The sequence below is a fragment of the Heptranchias perlo genome, unplaced genomic scaffold, assembly GCF_035084215.1.
Source record: "Heptranchias perlo isolate sHepPer1 unplaced genomic scaffold, sHepPer1.hap1 HAP1_SCAFFOLD_129, whole genome shotgun sequence".
In the NCBI taxonomy this organism is placed as follows: Eukaryota; Metazoa; Chordata; class Chondrichthyes; order Hexanchiformes; family Hexanchidae; genus Heptranchias; species Heptranchias perlo.
The window spans coordinates 554,799-579,957 of record NW_027138527.1 but is presented as its reverse complement, the minus strand read 5'-3'; the positions used below and the strand labels follow the sequence as shown (position 1 = coordinate 579,957).

Here is a 25,159-nt window from a genome sequence, read left to right as displayed (position 1 = left end):
CCTTTCTCTCAGTCTTTTAATCTTATCCTCTCTTTATTTCGCTCTCTCCTTCATTTTATAAAACCTTATCGGGGACTTCCTGGTTTTTAGTTTGCGCTGTTTGGGAATGAACTGCACTTCAGGGATCTCACAGCCTGGCTTGCTTCAAACTGATTGGTTGATGGGCCGTAGAGATCTTTTACCCGCTCACACAGCCCGGAAAAGAACACTGATGTTATTTGATCTCGCAGTTCAAGGATGTTGCTGCCAAAAATGAAAGATGTCCTGACGTCAAAATCGTACGGGCATCTGGGGAAACCGTAATTCCGGGTTCCCCATCAGGAATTCTCCTCCGCGCCACCATCCCCCACGCCCCCCCCCCCCGCCTACGCACCTCCTTCCACGGCTCCTAATTAAAATTTACCCCAATTTGTTTCTCACTTTATTTCTTTGTGTTTAGACTGGGGTACAATAACCTGGGAGACTCAGGAATGAAACCACTGTCTGCGGCTCTGAGGAACCCATACTGTAAAATACAGAAAATGCGGTAAGTATCAGACTGTGTGAGATTGTCTTTAGAATAATGGGATGTCTAACACTGTATATTATTACTAGTGCCAGTAATAGTGTTACCAATAAACACTGTACATCAGTATCAGCAAGAGTCATATTAATAATCACTGTACATTATCAGTATTGGTAATAGTGTTACTAATAAACACTGTACATTGCTACCACTATCAGCTATCAGAAATAGTGTTATTAATAAACACTGCACACAATTCTTAGTGTCAGTAATAGTGTTATTAATAAACGCTGTACATTATCAATATCAGCAGTAGTGTTATTTAACAAATTCTACATTATTATCAGTAATACTGATATTATTAAACATTGCAGAATATTATCAGTAATGGTGTTATTATTAAACACTGAACATCATTTTTAGTGTCAATAAGTGTTATTAATAAACACTGCATTATTGGCATCAGTAATCGTGTTATTGATAAACACTGTACCTTATTAGTATCAGTAATGATGTTATTAATGAACACTGTACATTACTATCACTGTCATTAATAGTGTTACTAATAAACACTGTACATAATTATTAGTGTCAGTAATAGATATTAAAAACACTGCATTATTATCAGCTTCAGTAATAGTGTTATTATTAAACAGTGCACATCATCATTAGTGTCAGTAACGGTGTTATTAATAAACAGAGTATATTATTATCACTAATAGTGTTATCAAATAATCTGTACATTATTATTAGAATCAATAATAGAGTTATTAATAAACACTGCATATTATCATCAGTAATATTGTTGTCAATGAATATTGTACATTATTATTACTGTCCGTAATAGTATTATTAATACATACTGTACATTATCAGTAGCAGTAATAGAGTAATTAGTAAACAATGTACATTATTATTAGTATCAGTAATAGTGCTATTAATAAACACTGTACATCATTATCACTTTCAGTAATAGTGTTATTAATAAACACTGTACATGATTAGTATTAGTAATAGTGTTATTAAAAACAATGTACACTCTTGTTAGTTTCAGTAATAAAGTTATCAATAATCACTGGGGATTTGCCTGATTCCTGTTATTTCTCTCTCTCTGATCCTCAGGCTGAATAATGTCGGTCTCACAGATTCTTGTACCGAGGATCTCGTCTCCGCTCTCAGTACAAATCGGTCACTGACGGTTCTGAACCTGAGTAATAATAAATTGCGAGATTCCGGAGTGAAACGACTGTCTGCGGCTCTGAGGAACCCAAACTGTAAAATACAGGAACTGTGGTAAGTATCAGACTCTGTGAGATTGGGTTTATAATAACCGGATATGTAACACTTCTCTTTATTATTAGTGTCAGTAATAGTGTTATTAATAAGCACTGTACATTATTATCAGTATCTGTTCTAGTTTTATTAATAAACACTGTACATTATTACCAGTGTCAGTAATAGTGTTATTAATAAACACTGTACATTACTACCAGTATCAGTAATAGTGTTATTTATAAACACTTCACATTATTATCAATATCAGCAATAGTGTTATTAAAAAAAATTCTATATTATTATCAGTAACACTGATATTATTAAACACTGCAGAATATTATCAGCAATAGTGTTATTATTAAACACTGTACATCATTATTAGTGATGTGGAGATGCCGGTGATGGACTGGGGTTGACAATTGTAAACAATTTTACAACACCAAGTTATAGTCCAGCAATTTTATTTTAAATTCACAAGCTTTCGGAGGCTTCCCCCTTCCTCAGGTGAACGATGTGAAATGAAGTCCTCGAAATGAAATCGCATTTATAATTCACAGAACAATGCTTGGTGAGTACAGACAGTTTTTTCAACTGCCCGTTGCCAAGGCAATCAGTGTGCAGACAGACAGGTGTTACCTGCCAGGTCTCACAGAATATACAAATCACCAAAAAAAAAACAAAAAACCAACAAACAAAAAAAAAACGGAGATAGAGAGGTAGAAACATAGAAAAGACAGCAACTGACCCGTTATATTAAAAACAGATAACATTTGTTCGCTGGTGGGGTAACGTGTAGCGTGACATGAACCCAAGATCCCGGTTGAGGCCGTCCTCATGGGTGCGGAACTTGGCTATCAATTTCTGCTCGACGATTTTGCGTTGTCGTGTGTCTCGAAGGCCGCCTTGGAGAACGCTTACCCGAAGGTCGGTGGATGAATGTCCATGACTGCTGAAGTGTTCCCCGACTGGGAGGGAACCCTCCTGTTTGGCGATTGTTGCGCGGTGTCCGTTCATCCGTTGTCGCAGCGTCTGCATGGTCTCGCCAATGTACCATGCTCTGGGGCATCCTTTCCTGCAACGTATGAGGTAGACAACGTTGGCCGAGTCACAGGAGTATGAACCATGCACCTGGTGGGTGGTGTCCTCTCGTGTGATGGTGGTATCTGTGTCGATGATCTGGCATGTCTTGCAGAGGTTACCGTGGCAGGGTTGTGTGGTGTCGTGGACGCTGTTCTCTTGAAAGCTAGGTAATTTGCTGCGAACGATGGTCTGTTTGAGGTTGGGTGGCTGTTTAAAGGCGAGTAGTGGAGGTGTGGGGATGGCCATAGCGAGGTGTTTGTCCTCATTGATGACATGTTGAAGGCTGCGGAGAACATGGCGTAGTTTCTCCGCTCCGGGGAAGTACTGGACGACAAAGGGTACTCTGTTGGTTGCATCCCGTGTTAGTCTCCTGAGGAGGTCTATGCGATTTTTTGCTGTGGCCCGTCGGAACTGTCGATCGATGAGTCGAGCGTCATATCCCGTTCTTACTAGTAAGAACGGGATATGACGCTCGACTCATCGATCGACAGTTCCGACGGGCCACAGCAAAAAATCGCATAGACCTCCTCAGGAGACTAACACGGGATGCAACCAACAGAGTACCCTTTGTCGTCCAGTACTTCCCCGGAGCGGAGAAACTACGCCATGTTCTCCGCAGCCTTCAACATGTCATCAATGAGGACAAACACCTCGCTATGGCCATCCCCACACCTCCACTACTCGCCTTTAAACAGCCACCCAACCTCAAACAGACCATCGTTCGCAGCAAATTACCTAGCTTTCAAGAGAACAGCGTCCACGACACCACACAACCCTGCCACGGTAACCTCTGCAAGACATGCCAGATCATCGACACAGATACCACCATCACACGAGAGGACACCACCCACCAGGTGCATGGTTCATACTCCTGTGACTCGGCCAACGTTGTCTACCTCATACGTTGCAGGAAAGGATGCCCCAGAGCATGGTACATTGGCGAGACCATGCAGACGCTGCGACAACGGATGAACGGACACCGCGCAACAATCGCCAAACAGGAGGGTTCCCTCCCAGTCGGGGAACACTTCAGCAGTCATGGACATTCATCCACCGACCTTCGGGTAAGCGTTCTCCAAGGCGGCCTTCGAGACACACGACAACGCAAAATCGTCGAGCAGAAATTGATAGCCAAGTTCCGCACCCATGAGGACGGCCTCAACCGGGATCTTGGGTTCATGTCACGCTACACGTTACCCCACCAGCGAACAAATGTTATCTGTTTTTAATATAACGGGTCAGTTGCTGTCTTTTCTATGTTTCTACCTCTCTATCTCCGTTTTTTTTTGTTTGTTGGTTTTTTGTTTTTTTTTTGGTGATTTGTATATTCTGTGAGACCTGGCAGGTAACACCTGTCTGTCTGCACACTGATTGCCTTGGCAACGGGCAGTTGAAAAAACTGTCTGTACTCACCAAGCATTGTTCTGTGAATTATAAATGCGATTTCATTTCGAGGACTTCATTTCACATCGTTCACCTGAGGAAGGGGGAAGCCTCCGAAAGCTTGTGAATTTAAAATAAAATTGCTGGACTATAACTTGGTGTTGTAAAATTGTTTACAATCATTATTAGTGTCAGTAAGTGTTATTAATAAACACTGTATTATCGGCATCAGTAATAGTGTTATTGATAAACACTGTACATTATCAGTATCAGTGATCGTGTTACTAATAAACACTGTACATTATTAGTATCACAAATAGTGTTATTAATGAACACTGTACATTACTACCAGTGTCATTAATAGTGTTACTAATATATACTGTACATAATTATTAGTGTCAGTAACAGTTATTAAAACATTGTACATTATTATCAGCTTCAGTAATAGTGTTATTAATCAAATCTGTATATTATTAGAATCAGTAATATTGTTATGAATAAACACTGTACATTATTATCAGTATCTGTTATAATTTTATTAATAAACACTGTACAGTACCAGTGTCAGTAACAGTGTTATTAATAAATATTGTACACAATTATTAGTGTCAGTAATAGTGTTATTAATGAACATTGCACAAAATTATTAGTGTCAGTAATAGTGTTCTTAATAAACGCTGTACATGATTATCAATATCAGCAATAGTGTGATTTTAAAAAATCTACGTTATTATCAGTAATACTGATATTATTAAACACTGCAGAATATTATCAGTATCATTATTATTAGTATCATTAATAATGTTATTAATATACACTGTACATTATTAGTATCAGTAACAGTGTTATTAATAATGTACAATGTGTATTAATATCAGTAATAGTGTTATAAATAAACACTACTTTATTATTAGTATCAGTAATAGTGTTATTAGTAAACATTTGGGATTTACCCATATTCCTGTTATTTCTCTCTCTCGAATCCCGAGGCTGGATTTTAACGATCTCACAGCTTCTTGCATCGATGATCTCGTCTCCGCTCTCAGTACAAACCGGTCATTGACGGATCTGAACCTGGGTAATAATAAACTGGGAGATTCAGGAGTGAAACTACTGTTTGCGGCTCTGAGGAACCCGGACTGTAAAATACAGGAACTGCGGTAAGTACCAGACTGTGAGATTGTGTTTATAATAACTGGATATCATCTGAGTTCTCTGCCCTCCTGTGTGACTCCATATAAACCCTCCTACCCCTATTCACGGCCAACCCCTCTACCTTCCCATTATGCGTGGCTTCTCTATTCCCATCGCCTCAATCGCAATTAAGGTCATTGTATCATAGGAGGTACAGGAGGAGCATTCGCCGCATCGTGCCTGTGCCCGTGCCTCTTTGAAAGCGCTCTCCAATTAGACCCATTCCACTGCTCTTTCCCATAGCCCTGTGATTGTTTCCATTCAAGTATTTGTCCAATTCCCTTTTGAAAGTCACTATTGAATCTACTTCCACCACCCTTTCAGACAGTGCATTCCAGATCATCACTACTCGCTGCTTAAAAAAAAGGTTCCTCATGTACCCTCTGGTTCTTTTGCTGATCACTCTAAACCTGTGACGTTTGGTTAACGATCCTTCTCCCACTGGAAAGGGTTTATCCCTATTTTCTGTGTCACACCCGTTCATGATTTTGAACACCTGTAGCAAATCTCCCCTTAACCTTCTCTGTTCTAAGGAAAACAACCCCAGCTTCTCCAATCTCTCCACATGACTGAAGTCCCTCATCTCTGGTACCACCCTATTAAATCTCTTCTGCACCCTATCTAAGGCCTTCAAATCCTTCCTGAAGTGTGGTGCCAAGAATTGAACAAAATACTCCAGCTGAGGCCTACCAGTATTTTATAAAGGTTTAGCCATCTTTGATCACCTCGTTGTTTGCCTCATCACTCACATCCCCTCCCCTCTCCCAAACCACACTTCCTGCTGCGTCCACCATTGCATGATCTCGTCCCTCCCTATCTCTGTAACCTCCTCCAAGTGTAGAATTCTCAGAGATCTCTGCATTCCTCCAATTCTTGCCTCTTGTGCATCCCCAATTACCTCACCTACACCATCAGCGGCCGTGCGTTCAGTAGTCCAGGTCCTAAGCTCTGGATTCCCTGCCGAACCCTCGCTACCTCTCTCTCCTCCTTAAAGATGCTTCTTAAAACTTACCGCTTCTCATAATATCGTCTTAAGTGGCTCTGTGACAACTTTTGCCTGATAACTCTCCTGTGACGCACCTGGGGATGTTTCACTACTTTAAACGCGTTGCATAATTACAAGCTGCGTCGTTCCTGAATGTTTCACCCTGTGCATTATTAGTAGTGTCAGTAGTAGTGTTATTGATAAACACTGCGCATTATTATTAGTGTTATTAATCAACACTACATGATTATCAGTATTAGTAAGAGTGTTATTAATAAACACTGTAAATTATTGTTAGTAACAGTAGTCGTGTTATTAATAAACACTGTTCATTAATAGCATCGGTAATAGTGTTATGAATAAACACGGTATATTATTAGTGTCAGTAACAATGTTATTAATTATCACTATACATTATTTGTGTCATTAATAGTGTTATTATAAACTCTGTACATAATATTTAGTGTCAGTAGTAGTGTTATTAATAAACAAGACATTATCAGTATTAGTAATGTTATTAATAAACACTGTACATTATTATTAGTATCAGTAATAGTGTTATTAATAAACACTACATTATCAGTAATGTTATTAATAAACACTGTAGATTATTATTAGTATCAGTAATAGTGCTATTAATTAACACTGTAGATTATCAGTATCAGCAACAGAGTTTTTAATAAACATTGTATATTATTAGTGTCGGTAATAATGTTATTAATAGACTGATTCCTGCTACTTCTTTCTCTCTGATCCCCAGTCTGGATCGTGCCGATCTCACAGATTCTTGTACCGAGGATCTCGTTTCGACTCTCAGTACAAACCGGTCACTGACGGGTTTGAATCTGGGTAATAATAAACTGGGAGATTCAGGAGTGAAACTACTGTCTGCGGCTCTGAGGAACCCGGACTGTAAAATACAGAAACTGCGGTAAGTGCCAGACTATATCAGATTCTCTTTATAATAAATGGATCTCATCTGAGTTCTCTGCCTTCCTGTCTGATGTAACCTCTCCCTTCATATAAAGTTTTATACCCCTATTCATAGCCACCCCCTTGACCTTCCCATCTCACGTGGCCTCTCTATTCCCATCGCCTCAATCACAGAGAAGGCTATAGTGTCATAGTAGGGACAGCACGGGAGGAGTCCATTCGGCCCATCATGCCTGTGCCAGCTCTTTGAAAGAGCTATGCAATTCGACCCATTCTCTCGCTCTTTCCCCCTAGCCCTGTAATTGTTTCCCTTCAAGTATTTGCCCAATTCCCTTTAAAATTTACTATTCAATCTGCTTCCACCTCTCTTTCAGACAGTGCATTGCATATTATTACAACTCGCTACATAAAATATCTTTCCTCATGTCGCTTTTGGCTCTTTTGCCGATCCCATTAAATCTGTGTCCTCTGCTTACCGACCCTTCGACCACTGGATAAAGTTTCTCCTTATTCACTCTGTCAAACCCGTTCATGATCTCCCCTTAACCTTTTCTGTTCTAAGAAGAACAACCCCAGCTTCTCCAATATCTCCACATAGCTGAAGTTCCTCACACCTGGTACCATTCTAGTGTCACTCTTCTGCACCATCGCTAAGGCTTTCACATCCTTCCTAATGTGTGGTGCCCAGAATTGAACACAATACTCCAGCTGAGGCCTACCAGTGTTTTATAAAGATTTAGCCATCTCTGATCACCTCCTTGTTTGCCTCATCACTCACATCCCCTCCCCTCTCCCAAACCACACTTCCTGCTGCGTCCACCATTGCATGATCTCGCCCCTCCCTATCTCTGTAGTGTAGAATCCTCCGAGATCTCTGCGTTCCTCCAGTTCTTGCCACTTATGCATCCCTAATTACCTCACCTCCACCATTGGAGGCCGTGCCTTCAGCAGTCCCGACCATAAACTCTGGAATTCTCTCCCTAAACCTCTCTACCTCTCTCTCCTTCTTTAAGACGCTACTTTAAACCCACCACTTGTCCTAAAATCTGCTTCTGTGGCTCGGTGACAAATTTTGCCTGATAACTCTCCTGTTACGTACCTGGGGATGTTTGACAGCTTTAAACACGTTGTATAATTACAAGCTGTTGTCGTTCCTGAATGTTTCACACTGTATCGTCTTCGTAGTGTCAGTAGTAGTGTTATTAATAAACACTGCCCACTATTATTAGTATCAGTAATAGTGTTATTAATAAACACTACATTATTATTAGTGTCAGTAATAGTGTTATTAATAAACAGTGTACATTATATTACTGTCAATAATAGTGTTATTAATATACACTGTGCATTATTATAAGTATCAGTAATAGTGTTATTAATAAATACTGAATTATTAATATCAGTAATAGTGTTATTAATAAACACTGTACATTATTATTAGTATCAGTAATAGTGTTATTAATAAACACTACATTATTATTAGTGTCAGTAATAGTGTTATTAATAAACACTGTACATTATTATTACTGTCAATAATAGTGTTATTAATAAACACTGTACATTATTATAAGTATCAGTAATAGTGTTATTAATAAACACTGTACATTATTATTAGCGTCAGTAATGGTGTTATTAATAAACACTGTACATTATTATTAGTAACAGTAATAGTGTTATTAATAAACACTGTACATTATTATTAGTATTAGTAATAGTGTTATTAATAAACACTGTACATTGTTATTAGTAACAGAAATAGTATTATTAATAAACACTGTGGATTATTAATATCAGTAATAGTGTTATTAATAAATACTGTACATTATTATTAGTGTCAGTAATAGTGTTATTAATAAACACTGTACATTATTATTACTGTCAATAATAGTGTTATTAATAAACACTGTACATTATTATAAGTATCAGTAATAGTGTTATTAATAAACACTGTACATTATTATTAGCGTCAGTAATGGTGTTATTAATAAACACTGTACATTATTATTAGTAACAGTAATAGTGTTATTAATAAACACTGTACATTATTATTAGTAACAGTAATAGTGTTATTGATACACACTTATTATTAGTGTCAGTAGAAGTGATATTAATAAACACTGTACATTATTATTAGTAACAGTAATAGTGTTATTAATAAACACTCTACATTATTATTAGTATCAGTAATAGTGTTATTAATGAGCAGTGTAAATTATTGTTAATGTCGATAACAGTATTATTAATAAACATTGTAGATTACCATTAGAATCAGAGAATCAAAGAAAGGTACAGCATGGAAGGAAGCCATTCAGCCCATCGAGTCCATGCCGGATCTTTGCAAGATCCTAACCGCTCGCTGTGTAAAAGAGATTTTTCTCATATCACCTTTGGTTCTTTTGCCAATCACCTTAAATCTATGCCCTCTGGTTCTTGACCTTTCCGCCAATGGGAACATTTTCTCTCTATCTACCCTGTGCAGACCCTTCATGATTTTTAATACCCCTATCAAATCGCCTCGCAACCTTGACCAGTACCAAGGAGAACAACCACAGCTCCTCCAGTCTATCCACGTAACTAAAGTCCCTCATCCCTGGAATCATTCGAATAAATCTCTTATAGAATCATAGAATCATAGAAGTTACAACATGGAAACAGGCCCTTCGGCCCAACAAGTCCATGTCGCCCAGTTCATACCACTAAGCTAGTCCCAATTGCCTGAACTTGGCCCATATCCCTCCATACCCATCTTACCCATGTAACTGTCCAAATGCTTTTTAAAAGACAAAATTGTACCCGCCTCTACTACTGCCTCTGGCAGCTCGTTCCAGACACTCACCACCCTTTGAGTGAAAAAATTGCCCCTCTGGACCCTTTTGTATCTCTCCCCTCTCACCTTAAATCTATGCCCCCTCGTTATAGACTCCCCTACCTTTGGGAAAAGATTTTGACTATCGACCTTATCTATGCCCCTCATTATTTTATAGACTTCGATAAGATCACCCCTTAACCTCCTGCTCTCCAGGGAAAAAAGTCCCAGTCTGTCTAACCTCTCCCTGTAAGTCAAACCATCAAGTCCCGGTAGCATCCTAGTAAATCTTTTCTGCACTCTTTCTAGTTTAATAATATCCTTTCTATAATAGGGTGACCAGAACTGTACACAGTACTCCAAGTGTGGCCTCACCAATGCCCTGTACAACTTCAACAAGACATCCCAACTCCTGCATTCAATGTTCTGACCAATGAAACCAAGCATGCTGAATGCCTTCTTCACTACCCTATCCACCTGTGACTCCACTTTCAAGGAGCTATGAATCTGTACTCCCAGATCTCTTTGTTATATAACTCTCCCCAACGCCCTACCATTAACGGAGTAGGTCCTGGCCCGATTCGATCTACCAAAATGCATCACCTCACATTTATCTAAATTAAACTCCATCTGCCATTCATCGGCCCACTGGCCCAATTTATCAAGATCCCGTTGCAATCCTAGATAACCTTCTTCACTGTCCACAATGCCACCAATCTTGGTGTCATCTGCAAACTTACTAACCATGCCTCCTAAATTCTCATCCAAATCATTAATATAAATAACAAATAACAGCGGACCCAGCACCGATCCCTGAGGCACACCGCTGGACACAGGCATCCAGTTTGAAAAACAACCCTCGACAACCACCCTCTGTCTTCTGTCGTCAAGCCAATTTTGTATCCAATTGGCTACCTCACCTTGGATCCCATGAGATTTAACCTTATGTAACAACCTACCATGCGGTACCTTGTCAAATGCTTTGCTGAAGTCCATGTAGACCACGTCTACTGCACAGCCCTCATCTATCTTCTTGGTTACCCCTTCAAAAAACTCAATCAAATTCGTGAGACATGATTTTCCTCTCACAAAACCATGCTGACTGTTCCTAATTAGTCCCTGCCTCTCCAAATGTCTGTAGATCCTGTCTCTCAGAATACCGTCTAACAACTTACCCACTACAGATGTCAGGCTCACTGGTCTGTAATTCCCAGGCTTTTCCTTGTCGCCCTTCTTAAACAAAGGCACAACATTTGCTACCCTCCAATCTTCAGGCACCTCACCTGTAGCGGTGGATGATTCAAATATCTCTGCTAGGGGACCCGCAATTTCCTCCCTAACCTCCCATAACGTCCTGGGATACATTTCATCAGGTCCCGGAGATTTATCTACCTTGATGCGCGTTAAGACTTCCAGCACCTCCCTCTCTGTAATATGTACACTCCTCAAGACATCACTATTTATTTCCCCAAGTTCCCTAACATCCATGCCTTTCTCAACCGTAAATACCGATGTGAAATATTCATTCAGGATCTCACCCATCTCTTGTGGTTCCGCACATAGATGACCTTGTTGATCCTTAAGAGGCCCTACTCTCTCCCTAGTTACCCTTTTGCCCTTTATGTATTTGTAGAAGCTCTTTGGATTCACCTTTGCCTGATCTGCCAAAGCTATCTCATATCCCCTTTTTGCCCTCCTGATTTCTCTCTTAACTCTACTCCGGCAATCTCTATACTCTTCAAGGGATCCACTTGATCCCAGCTGCCTATGCATGTCATATGCCTCCTTCTTCCTTTTGACTAGTGCCTCAATCTCCCGAGTCATCCAAGGTTCCCTACTTCTACCAGCCTTGCCCATCACTTTATAAGGAATGTGCTTACCCTGAACCCTGGTTAACACACTTTTGAAAGCCTCCCACTTACCAGACGTCCCTTTGCCTGCCAACAGACTCTCCCAATCAACTTCTGAAAGTTCCTGTCCAATACCATGAAAATTGGCCTTTCCCCAATTTAGAATTTTAACTTTTGGGCCAGACCTATCCTTCTCCATAGCTATCTTAAAACTAATGGAATTATGATCACTGGTCCCAAAGTGATCCCTCACTAACACTTCTGTCACCTGCCCTTCCTTATTTCCCAAGAGGAGGTCAAGTTTTGCCCCCTCTCCAGTCGGGCCATCCACATACTGAATGAGAAATTCCTCCTTTCTAACATTCACATCGTTTGTAACGTGTGGTGCCCAGAGCTGGACACAATATTCCAGCTGTGGCCGAACCAGTATTTTATAAAGGTTCATCATGACTTCCATACTTTTGTACTCCATGCCTCGATTTCTAAAGCCCAGGATCCCATATGCTTTTTCAACCGCTTTCTCAACCTGCCCTGCTACCTTCAACGATTTGTGGACATATACCCCCAGATATCTCTGTTCCTTTACACCTTTTAGAATTTTGCCCTTTAGTTTATATTGCGTTTCCTCATTTTTCCTACCGAAATGCAGCACCTCTTTATTTTCTGCGTTAAATTTCATCTGCCACGTGTCCGCCCGTGCCACCAGCCTGTCTATATCCTCGTGAAGTCTATCACTACCCTCCTCACTGATCATTACCCTGCCAAGTTTTGTGTCATCTGCAATTTTGAAATTGTGCCCTGAAAACCCAAGTCCAAGTCATTAATATATATCAAGAAAAGCAGTGGGCCCAGCACCGACCCGTGGGGAACACCACTGTACACCTCCCTCCAGTCCAAAAAACAACCGTCCACCACTACTCTATGTTTCCTGTCATTTAGCCAATTTAGTATCCATGCTGCGACTGCCCCATTTATTCCATGGGCCACAATCTTGATGACAAGCCTACCAGGTGGCACTTTATCAAACGCCTTTTGAAAATCCACATACACCACAGCAACAGCATTGCCCTCATCTACCCTCTCTGTTGCCTCATCAAAAAACGCTATCAGGTTAGATAAACACGATTTGCCTTGAACAAATTCGGGGTGGCTTACCCGAATCAACCTACATTAGTATAAGTAATAGTGTTATTGATAAATACTGTACATTACTATTAGTATCAGTAATGCTATTAATAAAAATTGTACATTATTATTATCAGTAATAGTGTTATTAATAAACAATGTACATTATTATTAGTATCAGTAATAGTGTTATTAATACGCATTGTACATTATTAATAGTATCAGAAATAATGTTAATAATAAACACTGTGAATTATTATTAGTATCAGCAATAGTGTTAATAATAAACATTGGGGATTTTCTCTGATTCCTGTTATTTCTCTCTCTCTGATCCCCAGTCTGGATGGTGTCGGTCTCACAGATTCTTGTACCGAGGATCTCGTCTCCGCTCTCAGTACAAACCGGTCACTGACGGATCTGTCCCTGGGATCAAACTCCTTCACAGACCGATCTGTCCCCGCTCTCTGCTCCCTCACACTGACCTGCAGGAGTCTGGAGTCGATCTGGTGAGTGTTTGTGTTAATGTTTAATGTAATAAATACAATATCAATGGGATTCAGTCCCTTTTACGGGTAATATTTGTCTGTAATTATTATTGAAATATTAACCCCAGTCTCCCTGTTATTTACACTGTTGTTCAATCTGTTTATTTCCTACATAATCTTTAATCTGTTACAGGCTCAGGTGTAATCAGTTCAGTTCAAACGGAAAGAGACTCCTGAAGTCGCTGAGGGAATCCAGACCCGGACTGAGTGTGAAAGTGTGAACATTTCAATTTATAACCATTCCTGGTCTTATTATATGAACATTTTTGGCCGATTCTCTGTCATAAGAACATAAGAACATAAGAAATTGGAGCAGGAGTAGGCCAATCGGCCCCTCGAGCCTGCTCCGCCATTCAATAAGATCATGGCTGATCTGATCCCAACCACAAATCTAAAGAACACAAGAAGTCGGAGCAGGACCCGGCCACATAGCCCCTGGGCCCTCTCCGCCACCCACAGGGCATTGACCGATCCGAACTCAGCTTCATGTCCAATTTCCTGCCCGCTCCCCATAACCCCTAATTCCCTTTACTTCTAGGAAACTGTCTATTTCTGTTTTAAATTTATCTAATGATGTAGCTTCCACAGCTTCCTGGGGCAGCATATTCCACAGACCTACCACCCTCTGAGTGAAGAAGTTTCTCCTCATCTCAGTTTTGAAAGAGCAGCCCCTTATTCTAAGATTATGCCCCCTAGTTCTAGTTTCACCCATCTTTGGGAACATCCTTACTGCATCCACCCGATCAAGACCCTTCACAATCTTATATGTTTCAATAAGATCGCCTCTCATTCTTCTGAACTCCAATGAGTAGAGTCCCAATCTACTCAACCTCTCCTCATATGTCCGCCCCCTCATCCCCGGGATTAACCGAGTGAACCTTCTTTGTACTGCCTCGAGAGCAAGTATGTCTTTTCTTAAGTATGGAGACCAAAACTGTATGCAGTATTCCAGGTGCGGTCTCACCAATACCTTATATAACTGCAGCAATACCTCCTTGTTTTTATATTCTATCCCCCTAGCAATAAAAGCCAACATTCCGTTGGCTTTCTTGATCACCTGCTGCACCTGCATACCAACTTTTTGATTTTCTTGCACCAGGACCCCCAGATCCCTTTGTACTGCAGTACTTTCCAGTCTCTCGCCATTAAGAAAATAACTTGCTCTCTGATTTTTCCTGCCAAAGTGCATAACCTCACATTTTCCAATATTATATTGCATCTGCCAAATCTCCGCCCACTCACCCAGCCTGTCTATATCCCCTTGCAGGTTTTTTATGTCCTCCTCACTCTCTACTTTCCCTCCCATCTTTGTATCATCTGCAAATTTTGATATGTTGCACTCGGTCCCCTCCTCCAAATCGTTAATATAGATTGTAAAGAGTTGGGGACCCAGCACCGACCCCTGTGGAACACCACTGGTTACTGGTTGCCAGTCCGAAAATGAACCATTTATCCCAACTTTCTGCTTCCTGTTTGATAACCAATCCTCCACCCATGCCAGAATATTACCCCCAATCCCGTGATTTTTTATCTTAAGTAATAATCTTTTATGTGGCACCTTGTCGAATGCCTTCTGGAAGTCTAAATACACTACGTCCACTGGTTCCCCTTTATCCACCCTATACGTTATATCCTCGAAGAACTCAAGCAAATTTGTCAGACATGACTTCCCCTTCATGAAGCCATGCTGACTTTGTCCTATTAAATTATGCTTATCTAAATGTTCCGTTACTGTCTCCTTAATAATAGACTCCAAAATTTTACCCACCACAGATGTTAAGCTAACTGGCCTATAATTTCCAGCCTTCTGCCTACTACCCTTTTTAAATAACGGTGTTACATTAGCAGTTTTCCAATCTGCCGGGACCTCTCCTGAGTCCAGGGAATTTTGGAAAACTATCACCAAAGCATCCACAATCCCTACTGCCACTTCCCTCAAGACCCTAGGATGGAAGCCATCAGGTCCAGGGGATTTATCCGCCTTGAGTCCCATTATTTTACTGAGTACCATCTCCTGAGTGATTTTAATCGTATTTAGCTCCTCCCCCCCGAGAGTCCCCTGTTTGTCCAGTGTTGGGATATTCTTAGTGTCCTCTACTGTAAAGACTGAAACAAAATATTTGTTCAGCATTTTTGCCATCTCCATGTTTCCCACCATTAATTTCCCGGTCTCATCCTCTAAGGGACCTATGTTTGCCTTAGCCACCCTTTTTCTTTTTATATAACTATAGAAACTCTTGCTATCTGTTTTTATATTTTTTGCTAATTTCTTTTCATAATCTAACTTCCCTTTCTTAATCAATCCTTTAGTTACTTTTTGCTGTCTTTTGAAGAATTCCCAATCTTCTATCCTCCCACTAAGTTTGGCTACCTTATATGTCCTTGTTTTTAGTCGGATACTATCCTTGATTTCTTTACTTAGCCACGGGTGGCTGTCATTTCTTTTACACCCTTTTTTCCTCAGTGGAATATATTTATTTTGAAAGTTGTAAAATAACTCCCTAAATGAACACCACTGCTCATGTACCGTCTTACCCTTTAATCTATTTTCCCAGTCCACTTTAATCAATTCCGCTCTCATACCATCATAGTCTCCTTTATTCAAGCTCAGTACGCTTGTTTGAGAATCAACCTTCTCACCCTCTAATTGGATATGGAATTCAACCATGTTGTGGTCGCTCGTTCCAAGGGGATCCTTAACTAGGACATTATTAATTAATCCTGACTCATTACACAGGACCAGGTCCAAGGTTGCCTGCCCCCTTGTAGGATCAGTTACATACTGCTCAAGAAATCCATCCCTGATGCACTCAATGAACTCGTCCTCAAGGCTGCTCTGCCCAATTTGATTTGTCCAGTTAATATGATAATTAAAATCCCCCATAATTATGGCTGTTCCCTTATTACATGCCCCGACTATCTCCTGATTAATACTTCTTCCAGCAGAGTTGCAACTATTAGGAGGCCTATATACTACGCCCATTAATGTTTTTTTTCCCTTATTATTCCTTATCTCCACCCAAACTGTTTCATTATCTTGATGCTTTGTCGCAATATCATTTCTCTGTATTACAGTGATTCCTTCCTTTATTAACATAGCCACCCCACCTCCCCTTCCTTCCTGCCTGTCCTTCCTGATTGTTAAATACCCTGGCATATTTAATTCCCAGTCGTTGTCACCCTGCAGCCATGTTTCTGTAATGGCCACCAGATCATACCCATACGCAGTTATTTGTGCCGTTAACTCGTCCATTTTATTACGAATGCTACGTGCATTCAGATAAAGAACTTTCAAATCTGTTTTGTGACGCTTAGTTCCTGCTTTTTCCTTTTTTAACACTTTACCTTTTACTCCATACCTTCTGTCCCTTCCTGTTACGCTTTCCTCTCTCTCCCTGCTCAGGTTCCCAACCCCCTGCCACTTTAGTTTAAACCCTCCCCTTTAACTGGCCGCGCTCCAGGTTCAAATCCTGTCGGCCCTTTAACGGTTCCCAGCTCGAGCTGAGCGAGCGTCGTCTCCCATTGTGACGTCAGAGGCCCAGCGACAGGGTCACGAGACTCAGTCACCCGGTCCCACAGCGCTGATTCTGCCGGATATCCGGGGCTGGATGGTCCCCAATGGGGCACTGGGTCAATGTACAGACAGGAAGGGCCCAGGGTGGGGCTCAGTCTGGGCTGCAGTGGGACACTGGGTCAATGTACAGACAGGAAGGGCCCAGGGTGGGGCTCAGTCTGGGCTGCAGTGGGACACTGGGTCAATGTACAGACAGGTAGGGCCCAGGGTGGGGCTCAGTCTGGGCTGCATTGGGACACTGGATCAATGTACAGAGAGGAAGGGCCCAGGGTGGGGCTCAGTCTGGGCTGCAGTGGGACACTGGGTCAATGTACAGACAGGAAGGGCCCAGGGTGGGGCTCAGTCTGGGCTGCAGTGGGTCACTGGGTCAATGTACAGACAGGAAGGGCCCAGGGTGGGGCTCAGTCTGGGCTGCAGTGGGACACTGGGTCAATGTACAGACAGGAAGGGCACAGGGTGGGGCTCAGTCTGGGCTGCAGTGGGACACTGGGTCAATGTACAGACAGGAAGGGCCCAGGGTGGGGCTCAGTCTGTGCTGCAGTGGGACACTGGGTCAATGTACAGACAGGAAGGGCCCAGGGTGGGGCTCAGTCTGGGCTGCAGTGGGACACTGGGTCAATGTACAGACAGGAAGGGCCCAGGGTGGGGCTCAGTCTGGGCTGCAGTGGGACACTGGGTCAATGTACAGACAGGAAGGGCCCAGGGTGGGGCTCAGTCTGGACTGCAGTGGGACACTGGGTCAATGTACAGACAGGAAGGGCACAGGGTGGGGCTCAGTCTGGGCTGCAGTGGGACACTGGGTCAATGTACAGACAGGAAGTGCCCAGGGTAGGGCTCAGTCTGTGCTGCAGTGGGACACTGGGTCACTGTACAGAAAGGAAGGGCACAGGGTGGGACTCAGTCTGGGCTGCAGTGGGACACTGGGTCCATGTACAGACAGGAAGGCTCCAGGGTGGGCCTCAGTGTGGGCTGCAGTGGGACACTGGGTCAGTGTACAGAAAGGAAGGGCACAGGGAGGGCCTCAGTCTGGGCTGCAGTGGGACACTGGGTCAATGTACAGACAGGAAGGCCCCAGGGTGGGCCTCAGTCTGGGCTGCAGTGGGACACTGGGTCAGTGTACAGACAGGAAGGGCCCAGGGTGGGCCTCAGTCTGGGCTGCAGTGGGACACTGGGTCAATGTACAGACAGGAAGGACCCAGGGTGGGCCTCAGTCTTGGCTGCAGTGGGACACTGGGTCAATGTACAGGCAGGAAGGGCCCAGGGTGGAGCTCAGTCTGGGCTGCAGTGGGAAACTGGGTCAATGTGAAGACAGGAAGGGCCCAGGGTGGGGCTCAGTCTGGGATGCAGTGGGACACTGGTCAATGTACGGAGAGGAAGGGCCCAGGGTGGGGCTCAGTCTGGGCTGCAGTGGGGCACTGGGTCAATTTACAGACAGGAAGTGCCCAGGGTGGGGCACAGTCTGGGCTGCAATGAGTCAATGGGTCAATGTAGAGACAGGAAGGTTCCAGGCTGGGGCTCAGTCTGGGCTGCAGTGGGACATTGGGTCAATATAGACACATGAAGGGCCCAGGTTTGGGCTCAGTCTGGTCTCCAGTGACACACTTGGTCAATGTACAGACATGAAGGGCCCAGGGTGGGGGTTCGTCTGGGATGCAGTGGGACACTAATAATTGGACTCAGTACTCCTCGGTGCCCCTCCCAGTGACGAGTCATAATCTGCAACAAACTTCCCTGTGTACCACCCCTACAGCTGCCGAGGCCCTAAGCGCTGGAATTCACTCCCAAAACCTCTCCAACTCTCCCCCTCTCTCTCCTCCTTTCAGATGGTCCTTAATACCTATCTGACCAAGCTTTTGGCCACCTGTCCAATATTTCCTTTTGTGGCTCAGTGTCAAATTTTGTGTGATTGCTCATGTGAAGTACATTGGGACGTTTTACTACTATATAAGCTCTATTTAAATGTAAGTTGTTGTCCATGTTAATAAAACTCCATCGTTTACTTCAGCTCAGGCCTTGTATCCCCATTATTTAAAATTAAAATATTGAATAAACGTTCCTGGAAACTACGTCACACCTCCTCCAAAAGGCATCATAGATGTGATCGGTTGGTCCATTGAACTGGGAGGGTCTTTCCCCAGGTGGGACGGTCTGGATTTGCAATTTACACAAAATGGTGAGATGGACTGTGAGCAAAAGAGCTCAGCTGGGAGTCTACAAAATGGCCTCCCGACATGCAGCGCAAAATGTCCGCCATGAAGCTGCCGCAATATCACAGAATGATACAATATAGAATCATAGAATCATAGAAGTTTACAACATGGAAACAGGCCCTTCAGCCCAACATGTCCATGTCGCCCTGCTTATACAACTAAGCTAGTCCCAATTGACTGCGCTTGACCCATATCCCTCTATACCCATCTTACCCATGTAACTGTCCAAATGCTTTTTAAAAGACAAAATTGTACCCGCCTCTACTACTGCCTCTGGCAGCTCGTTCCAGACACTCACCACCCTTTGAGTGAAAAAATTGCCCCTCTGGAACCTTTTGTATATCTCCCCTCTCACCTCAAATCTATGCCGCCTCGTTATAGACCCTCCTACATTTGGGAAATGATTTTGACTATCGACATAATCCATGCCCCTAATTATTTTATAGACTTCTATAAGATCACCCCGAAACCTCCTACTCTCCAGGGAAAAAAGACTCAGCCTATCCAACCTCTCCCCATAAGTCAAACCATCAAGTCCCGGTAGCATCCTAGTAAATCTTTTCTGCACTCTTTCTAGTTTAATAATATCCTTTCTATAATCGGGTGACCAGAACTGTACACAGTATTCCAAGTGTGGCCTAACTAACGTCTTGTACAACTTCAACAAGACATCCCAACTCCTGTATTCAATGTTCTGACCAATGAAACCAAGCATGCCGAATGCCTTCTTCACCACCCTATCCACCTGTGACTCCACTTTCAAGGAGCTATGAACCTGTACTCCAGGATCTCTTTGTTCTATAACTCTCCCCAACGCCCTACCATTAACTGAGTAGGTCCTGGCCCGATTTGATCTACCAAAATGCATCACCTCACATTTATCTAAATTAAACTCCATCTGCCATTCATCGGCCCACTGGCCCAATTTATCAAGATCCCGTTGCAATCCTAGATAACCTTCTTCACTGTCCACAATGCCACCAATCTTGGTGTCATCTGCAAACTTACTAACCATGCCTCCTAAATTCTCATCCAAATCATTAATATAAATAACAAATAACAGCGGACCCAGCACCGATCCCAAGGGCACACCGCTGGTCACAGGTCTCCAATTTGAAAAACAACCCTCTACAACCACCCTCTGTCTTCTGCCGTCAATCCAATTTTGTATCCAATTGGCTACCTCACCTTGGATCCCGTGAGAGTTAACCTTATGTAACAACCTACCATGCGGTACCTTGTCAAAGGCTTTGCTAAAGTCCATGTAGACCACGTCTACTGCACAGCCCTCATCTATCTTCTTGGTTACCCCTTCAAAAAACTGAATCAAATTTGTGAGACATGATTTTCCACTCACAAAACCATGCTGACTGTTCCTAATCAGTCCCTGCCTCTCCAAATGCCCGTAGATCCTGTCTCTCAGAATACCGTCTAACAACTTACCCACTACAGATGTCAGGCTCACCGGTCTGTAGTTCCCAGGCTTTTCCCTGTCGCCCTTCTTAAACAAAGGCACAACATTTGCTACCCTCCAATCTTCAGGCTCCTCACCTGCAGCTGTCGAAGATTCAAATATCTCTGCTGGGGGACCCGCAATTTCCTCCCTAACCTCCCAAAACGTCCTGTGATACATTTCATCAGGTCCCGGAGATTTATCGACCTTGATGCGCGTTTAGACTTCCAGCACCTCGCTCTCTGTAATATGTGCATTCCTCAAGATATCACTATTTATTTCCCCAAGTTCCCTAACATCCATGCCTTTCTCAACCGTAAATACCGATGTGAAATATTCATTCAGGATCTCACCCATCTCTTGTGGTTCCGCACATAGATGACCTTGTTGATCCTTAAGAGGCCCTACTCTCTCCTTAGTTACTCTTTTGCCCTTTATGTATTTGTAGAAGCTCTTTGGATTCTCCTTTGCCTTATCTGCCAAAGCAATCTCATGTCCCCTTTTTGCCCTCCTGATTTCACTCCTAACTCTACTCCAGCAATCTCTATACACTTCAAGGGATCCACTTGATCCCAGCTGCCTATGCATGTCATAGGCCTCCTTCTTCTTTTTGACTAGGGCCTCAATCTCCCGAGTTATTCAAGGTTCCCTCCTTCTACCAGCCTTGCCCTTCACTTTATAAGGAATGTGCTTACCCTGAACACTGGTTAACACACTTTTGAAAGCCTCCCACTTACCAGACGTCCCTTTGCCTGTCAACAGACTCTCCCAATCAACTTCTGAAAGTTCCAGTCTAATACCATCAAAATTGGCCTTTCCCCAATTTAGAATTTTAACTTTTGGGCCAGACCTATCATTCTCCATAGCTATCTTAAAACTAATGGAATTATGATCACTGGTCCCAAAGTGATCCCTCACTAACACTTCTGTCACCTGCCCTTCCTTATTTCCCAAGAGGAGGTCAAGTTTTGCCCCCTCTCTAGTCGGGCCATCCACATACCGAATGAGAAACTCCTTCTGAATACACTCAACAAATTTCTCTCCATCCAAGCCCCTAATGCTATGGCTGTCCCAGTCAATGTTGGGAAAGTTAAAGTCCCCTACTATTACCACCCTATTTTTCTTGCAGCTGTCTGTAATCTCCTTACATATTTGCTCCTCAATTTCCCGTTGACTATTTGGGGGTCTGTAGTACAATCCTATCAAAGTGATCTCTCCCTTCTTATTTTTCAGTTCTACCCATATAGACTCAGTGGGCGAACCCTCGGATATATCCCCTCTCACTATTGCCGTGATGTTCTCCCTAATCAAGAACGCAACTCCCCCTCCTCTCTTACCTCCTGCTCTATCTTTCCTATAGCATCTGTATCCTGGAACATTGAGCTGCCAGTCCTGCCTCTCTCTTAGCCATGTTTCAGTAATAGCTATAACATCCCAGTCCCATGTAGCCATCCATGCCCTGAGTTCATCTGCCTTGCCCATCAGACTTCTTGCATTGAAATATATGCAGTTTATTCTAGACTTCCCTTGGTCTTTGCCCTGCTTTCTCAGACCATCTGTCCGGTCATGTTTTGTACACTTTCCCTTACTGCCTTTTGTTTCTGTCACCACTTTACTTCCCACTGACTTCCTGCATAGGTTCCCATCCCCCTGCCACATTAGTTTAAACCCTCCCCAACAGCACTAGCAAACACCCCCGCGAGGACATTGGTCCCGGTCCTGCTCGGGTGTAACCCGTCACGCTTGTACATGGTCCCACCTTCCCCAGAACCGGTCCCAATGTCCCAGGATTCTAAATCCCTCCCTCCTACACCATCCCTGCAGCCACGCATTCATCCTGTCTATTCTCCTGTTCCTACACTCACGAGCACGTTGCACGGTAGTAATCCTGAGATCACTACCTTTGAAGTCCTGCTTTTTAATTTATCTCCTAACTCCTTAAATTCGCCTTGCAGGACCTCATCCCTTTTTTTACCTATATCTTTGGTACCAATATGGACCACAACTACTGGCTGTTCACCCTCCCCCTCCAGAATGCCCTGCAGCCGCTCCGTGACATCCTTGTAGTGATGCAGATCATCTATGTAATGAATAAGAACTGAAACTAATGGTAATATTAACTCAATTAAATATATAGATTTTGGACCCTCGGGGAATCAAGGGATATGGGGATCAGGCAGGAAAGTCGAGTTGAGGTTGAAGATCAGCCATGATCTGATTGAATGGTGGAGAAGGCTTGAGGGTCCGTATGGCCTACTACTGCTCCTATTTCTTATGCCCTTATGACCCAGTACAGTACTACGGTTCAATGTGCGGCAGCCACCACATGACCACCAGTCTCCAGGTGTCTTCTTTGGAACCATGTGCAGAGGTGAGGAACAGTTACTGCTTGAAGGTTATATTATACCAAGCTTTCGCAAACTTTTAACGATCCGGTGCATGACGCCATGGTCGAGCTGCGACAGGTGGTCCACGAATGTATAGTGGAGGTTTGATTGACGTTTCACTGTATATCGGTCGAGTAATCTCTGAATATCATTGAAGGAGGGTGTCTAAACTTGCGGCGTTATCAGGCTTAACACACATTGGGCTGATGGATGGAACACGTGAAGCAAAACCTTGCACAGTTAGACTGGTCGTGGAATCAATCAATGAGCTTTCGATGTTTGATATCCACTAACAGACCGAAATACCTCAGGAAATCAGATCTGATGATGGGTGTCTGGATGTCAAAACCCAACGGCGAACTCGGCGTAAAGCAATATTCAGAGTTACTGACCTCTCGCCAAACGTGACGATAGAGGACTTGTTAGTCGCCTATAGTGAATAAACGGTTGAAGTAGGGTGCCGGCGTTCTTCTGGAGTTAGAGGAAGAACATTAACCTCCTCACCCGTGTCTATCAAAAAACGGTTGCCAGAGTACTTGTCTGTGACGTAAAATAGGCGACTTTCATTGTCCTGACCAGCTGCACTCGTCGCCTTCAGCTGCTGGCCTGGTCGTTTCCCTGACTCTGTCTCGGCTGGTCTACATAAGTGCAAGCAGGGGTACACTCGTGGGCATCTCGCCCAAAACACCAGTGGCACCAGTGTGCTCAGCCGGCCTGCTGCCGAGCACTCGGCCTACGTGAAGACCATCTTTTATGTTTTTTCAAACTGTCTCAGTCGTGACCACGTCTCCGATGGTCTTCTTGCAGCTGGCAGGTCATGGCTTGCACTTGAGTTGTGAGTCTGTCGACTTGTGGGCTGAGTCGGTTCACCTCACTTCCAGCTGAAGTTGCTCCCACTAGAGATTCTGGAGTGGTCACTGGAGCGATGGTGGATGGCGGTACAGTGACTTCCAAGATTTTATCAGCGATGTTGGCAAGTTGTTCAATTTGACACTGACGGTGGATGACGCCAGGATGAGCTGGATGTTGGTGGGCGACCTCTGTTGAGCTTCCTTAAAACACTGTCCTCCGGGGTGTTCTGACCGAACAGCTGCTTCAGGCGCTGGAGGAGCTGTGAAGGCGTTCGACCCCCAAGCCCCCCCGAGACCAGTAGTTGGTGAAGACGATTCTGCTCCGAAGCTGAAGTCCGTTTCACCAGTTGTTCCTTCAGTACTTCATAAGGACGTTCCGTCGGCAGGTCGATTAGTAGATCTCTAACCTCCTGAGTGATCTCAGGTTGTAGCGAGGCGATGACGTTGGCGTACTTGTTTGCCTGAGCTGTTAAACCTCTGGTCATGATCTGCACCTCCACCCGGGCGAACCAAATTGTTGGGTCGGTCGACCAAAAGGGCGCCAGTTTAAAGCTGACTGCTGCTGCAGGAGCTTGTTGAATGGGGAAAGTTTCTGCTTCCGACGCCATGATGAAAAGGTCAAAATGACTCAAGTTAGACCAAAAGGTAATCTAAAGGAAAATTCTTAAATATCAAAAGCAAAAAATAATGTCCAAGCCTCGTAAAACTCTGATAGGGTCCAGATCTAAAATCTCGTCGATCGCGTCAGGGTCACAAATGTAGTGAATAAAGTACTTCAGCGAATCATAGAATCAGAGAATCAGAGAAAGTTACCACACATCAGGAGTCTATTCGGACCATCGTCTACGTGCCCTCCTGTACTGTGGACTCAGGGTTATCAGTGATGGTGCTCAGCACCTCCTGTACTGTGGACTCAGGGTTATCAGTGATGGTGCTCAGCACCTCCTGTACTGTGGACTCAGGGTTATCAGTGATGGAGCTCAGGACCTCCTGTACAGTGGAA

General features: G+C 43.3%; 1 protein-coding gene across 1 annotated transcript in view; it reads left to right on the top strand.

Moving 5' to 3' along the window:
* LOC137308326 (NACHT, LRR and PYD domains-containing protein 3-like) overlaps positions 1–14,194 on the top strand; it is a 51,639-nt gene extending 37,445 nt beyond the window's left edge. Inside the window, exons 9-14 of the mRNA XM_067977118.1 lie at positions 440–526; positions 1,628–1,798; positions 5,233–5,403; positions 7,183–7,353; positions 13,475–13,642; positions 13,815–14,194. Coding sequence (XP_067833219.1) covers positions 440–526; positions 1,628–1,798; positions 5,233–5,403; positions 7,183–7,353; positions 13,475–13,642; positions 13,815–13,902 — 856 coding nt within the window. The 3' untranslated portion in view covers positions 13,903–14,194. The remainder of the gene's footprint in view (positions 1–439; positions 527–1,627; positions 1,799–5,232; positions 5,404–7,182; positions 7,354–13,474; positions 13,643–13,814) is intronic.
* The last annotated feature ends 10,965 nt before the right edge of the window (positions 14,195–25,159 follow it).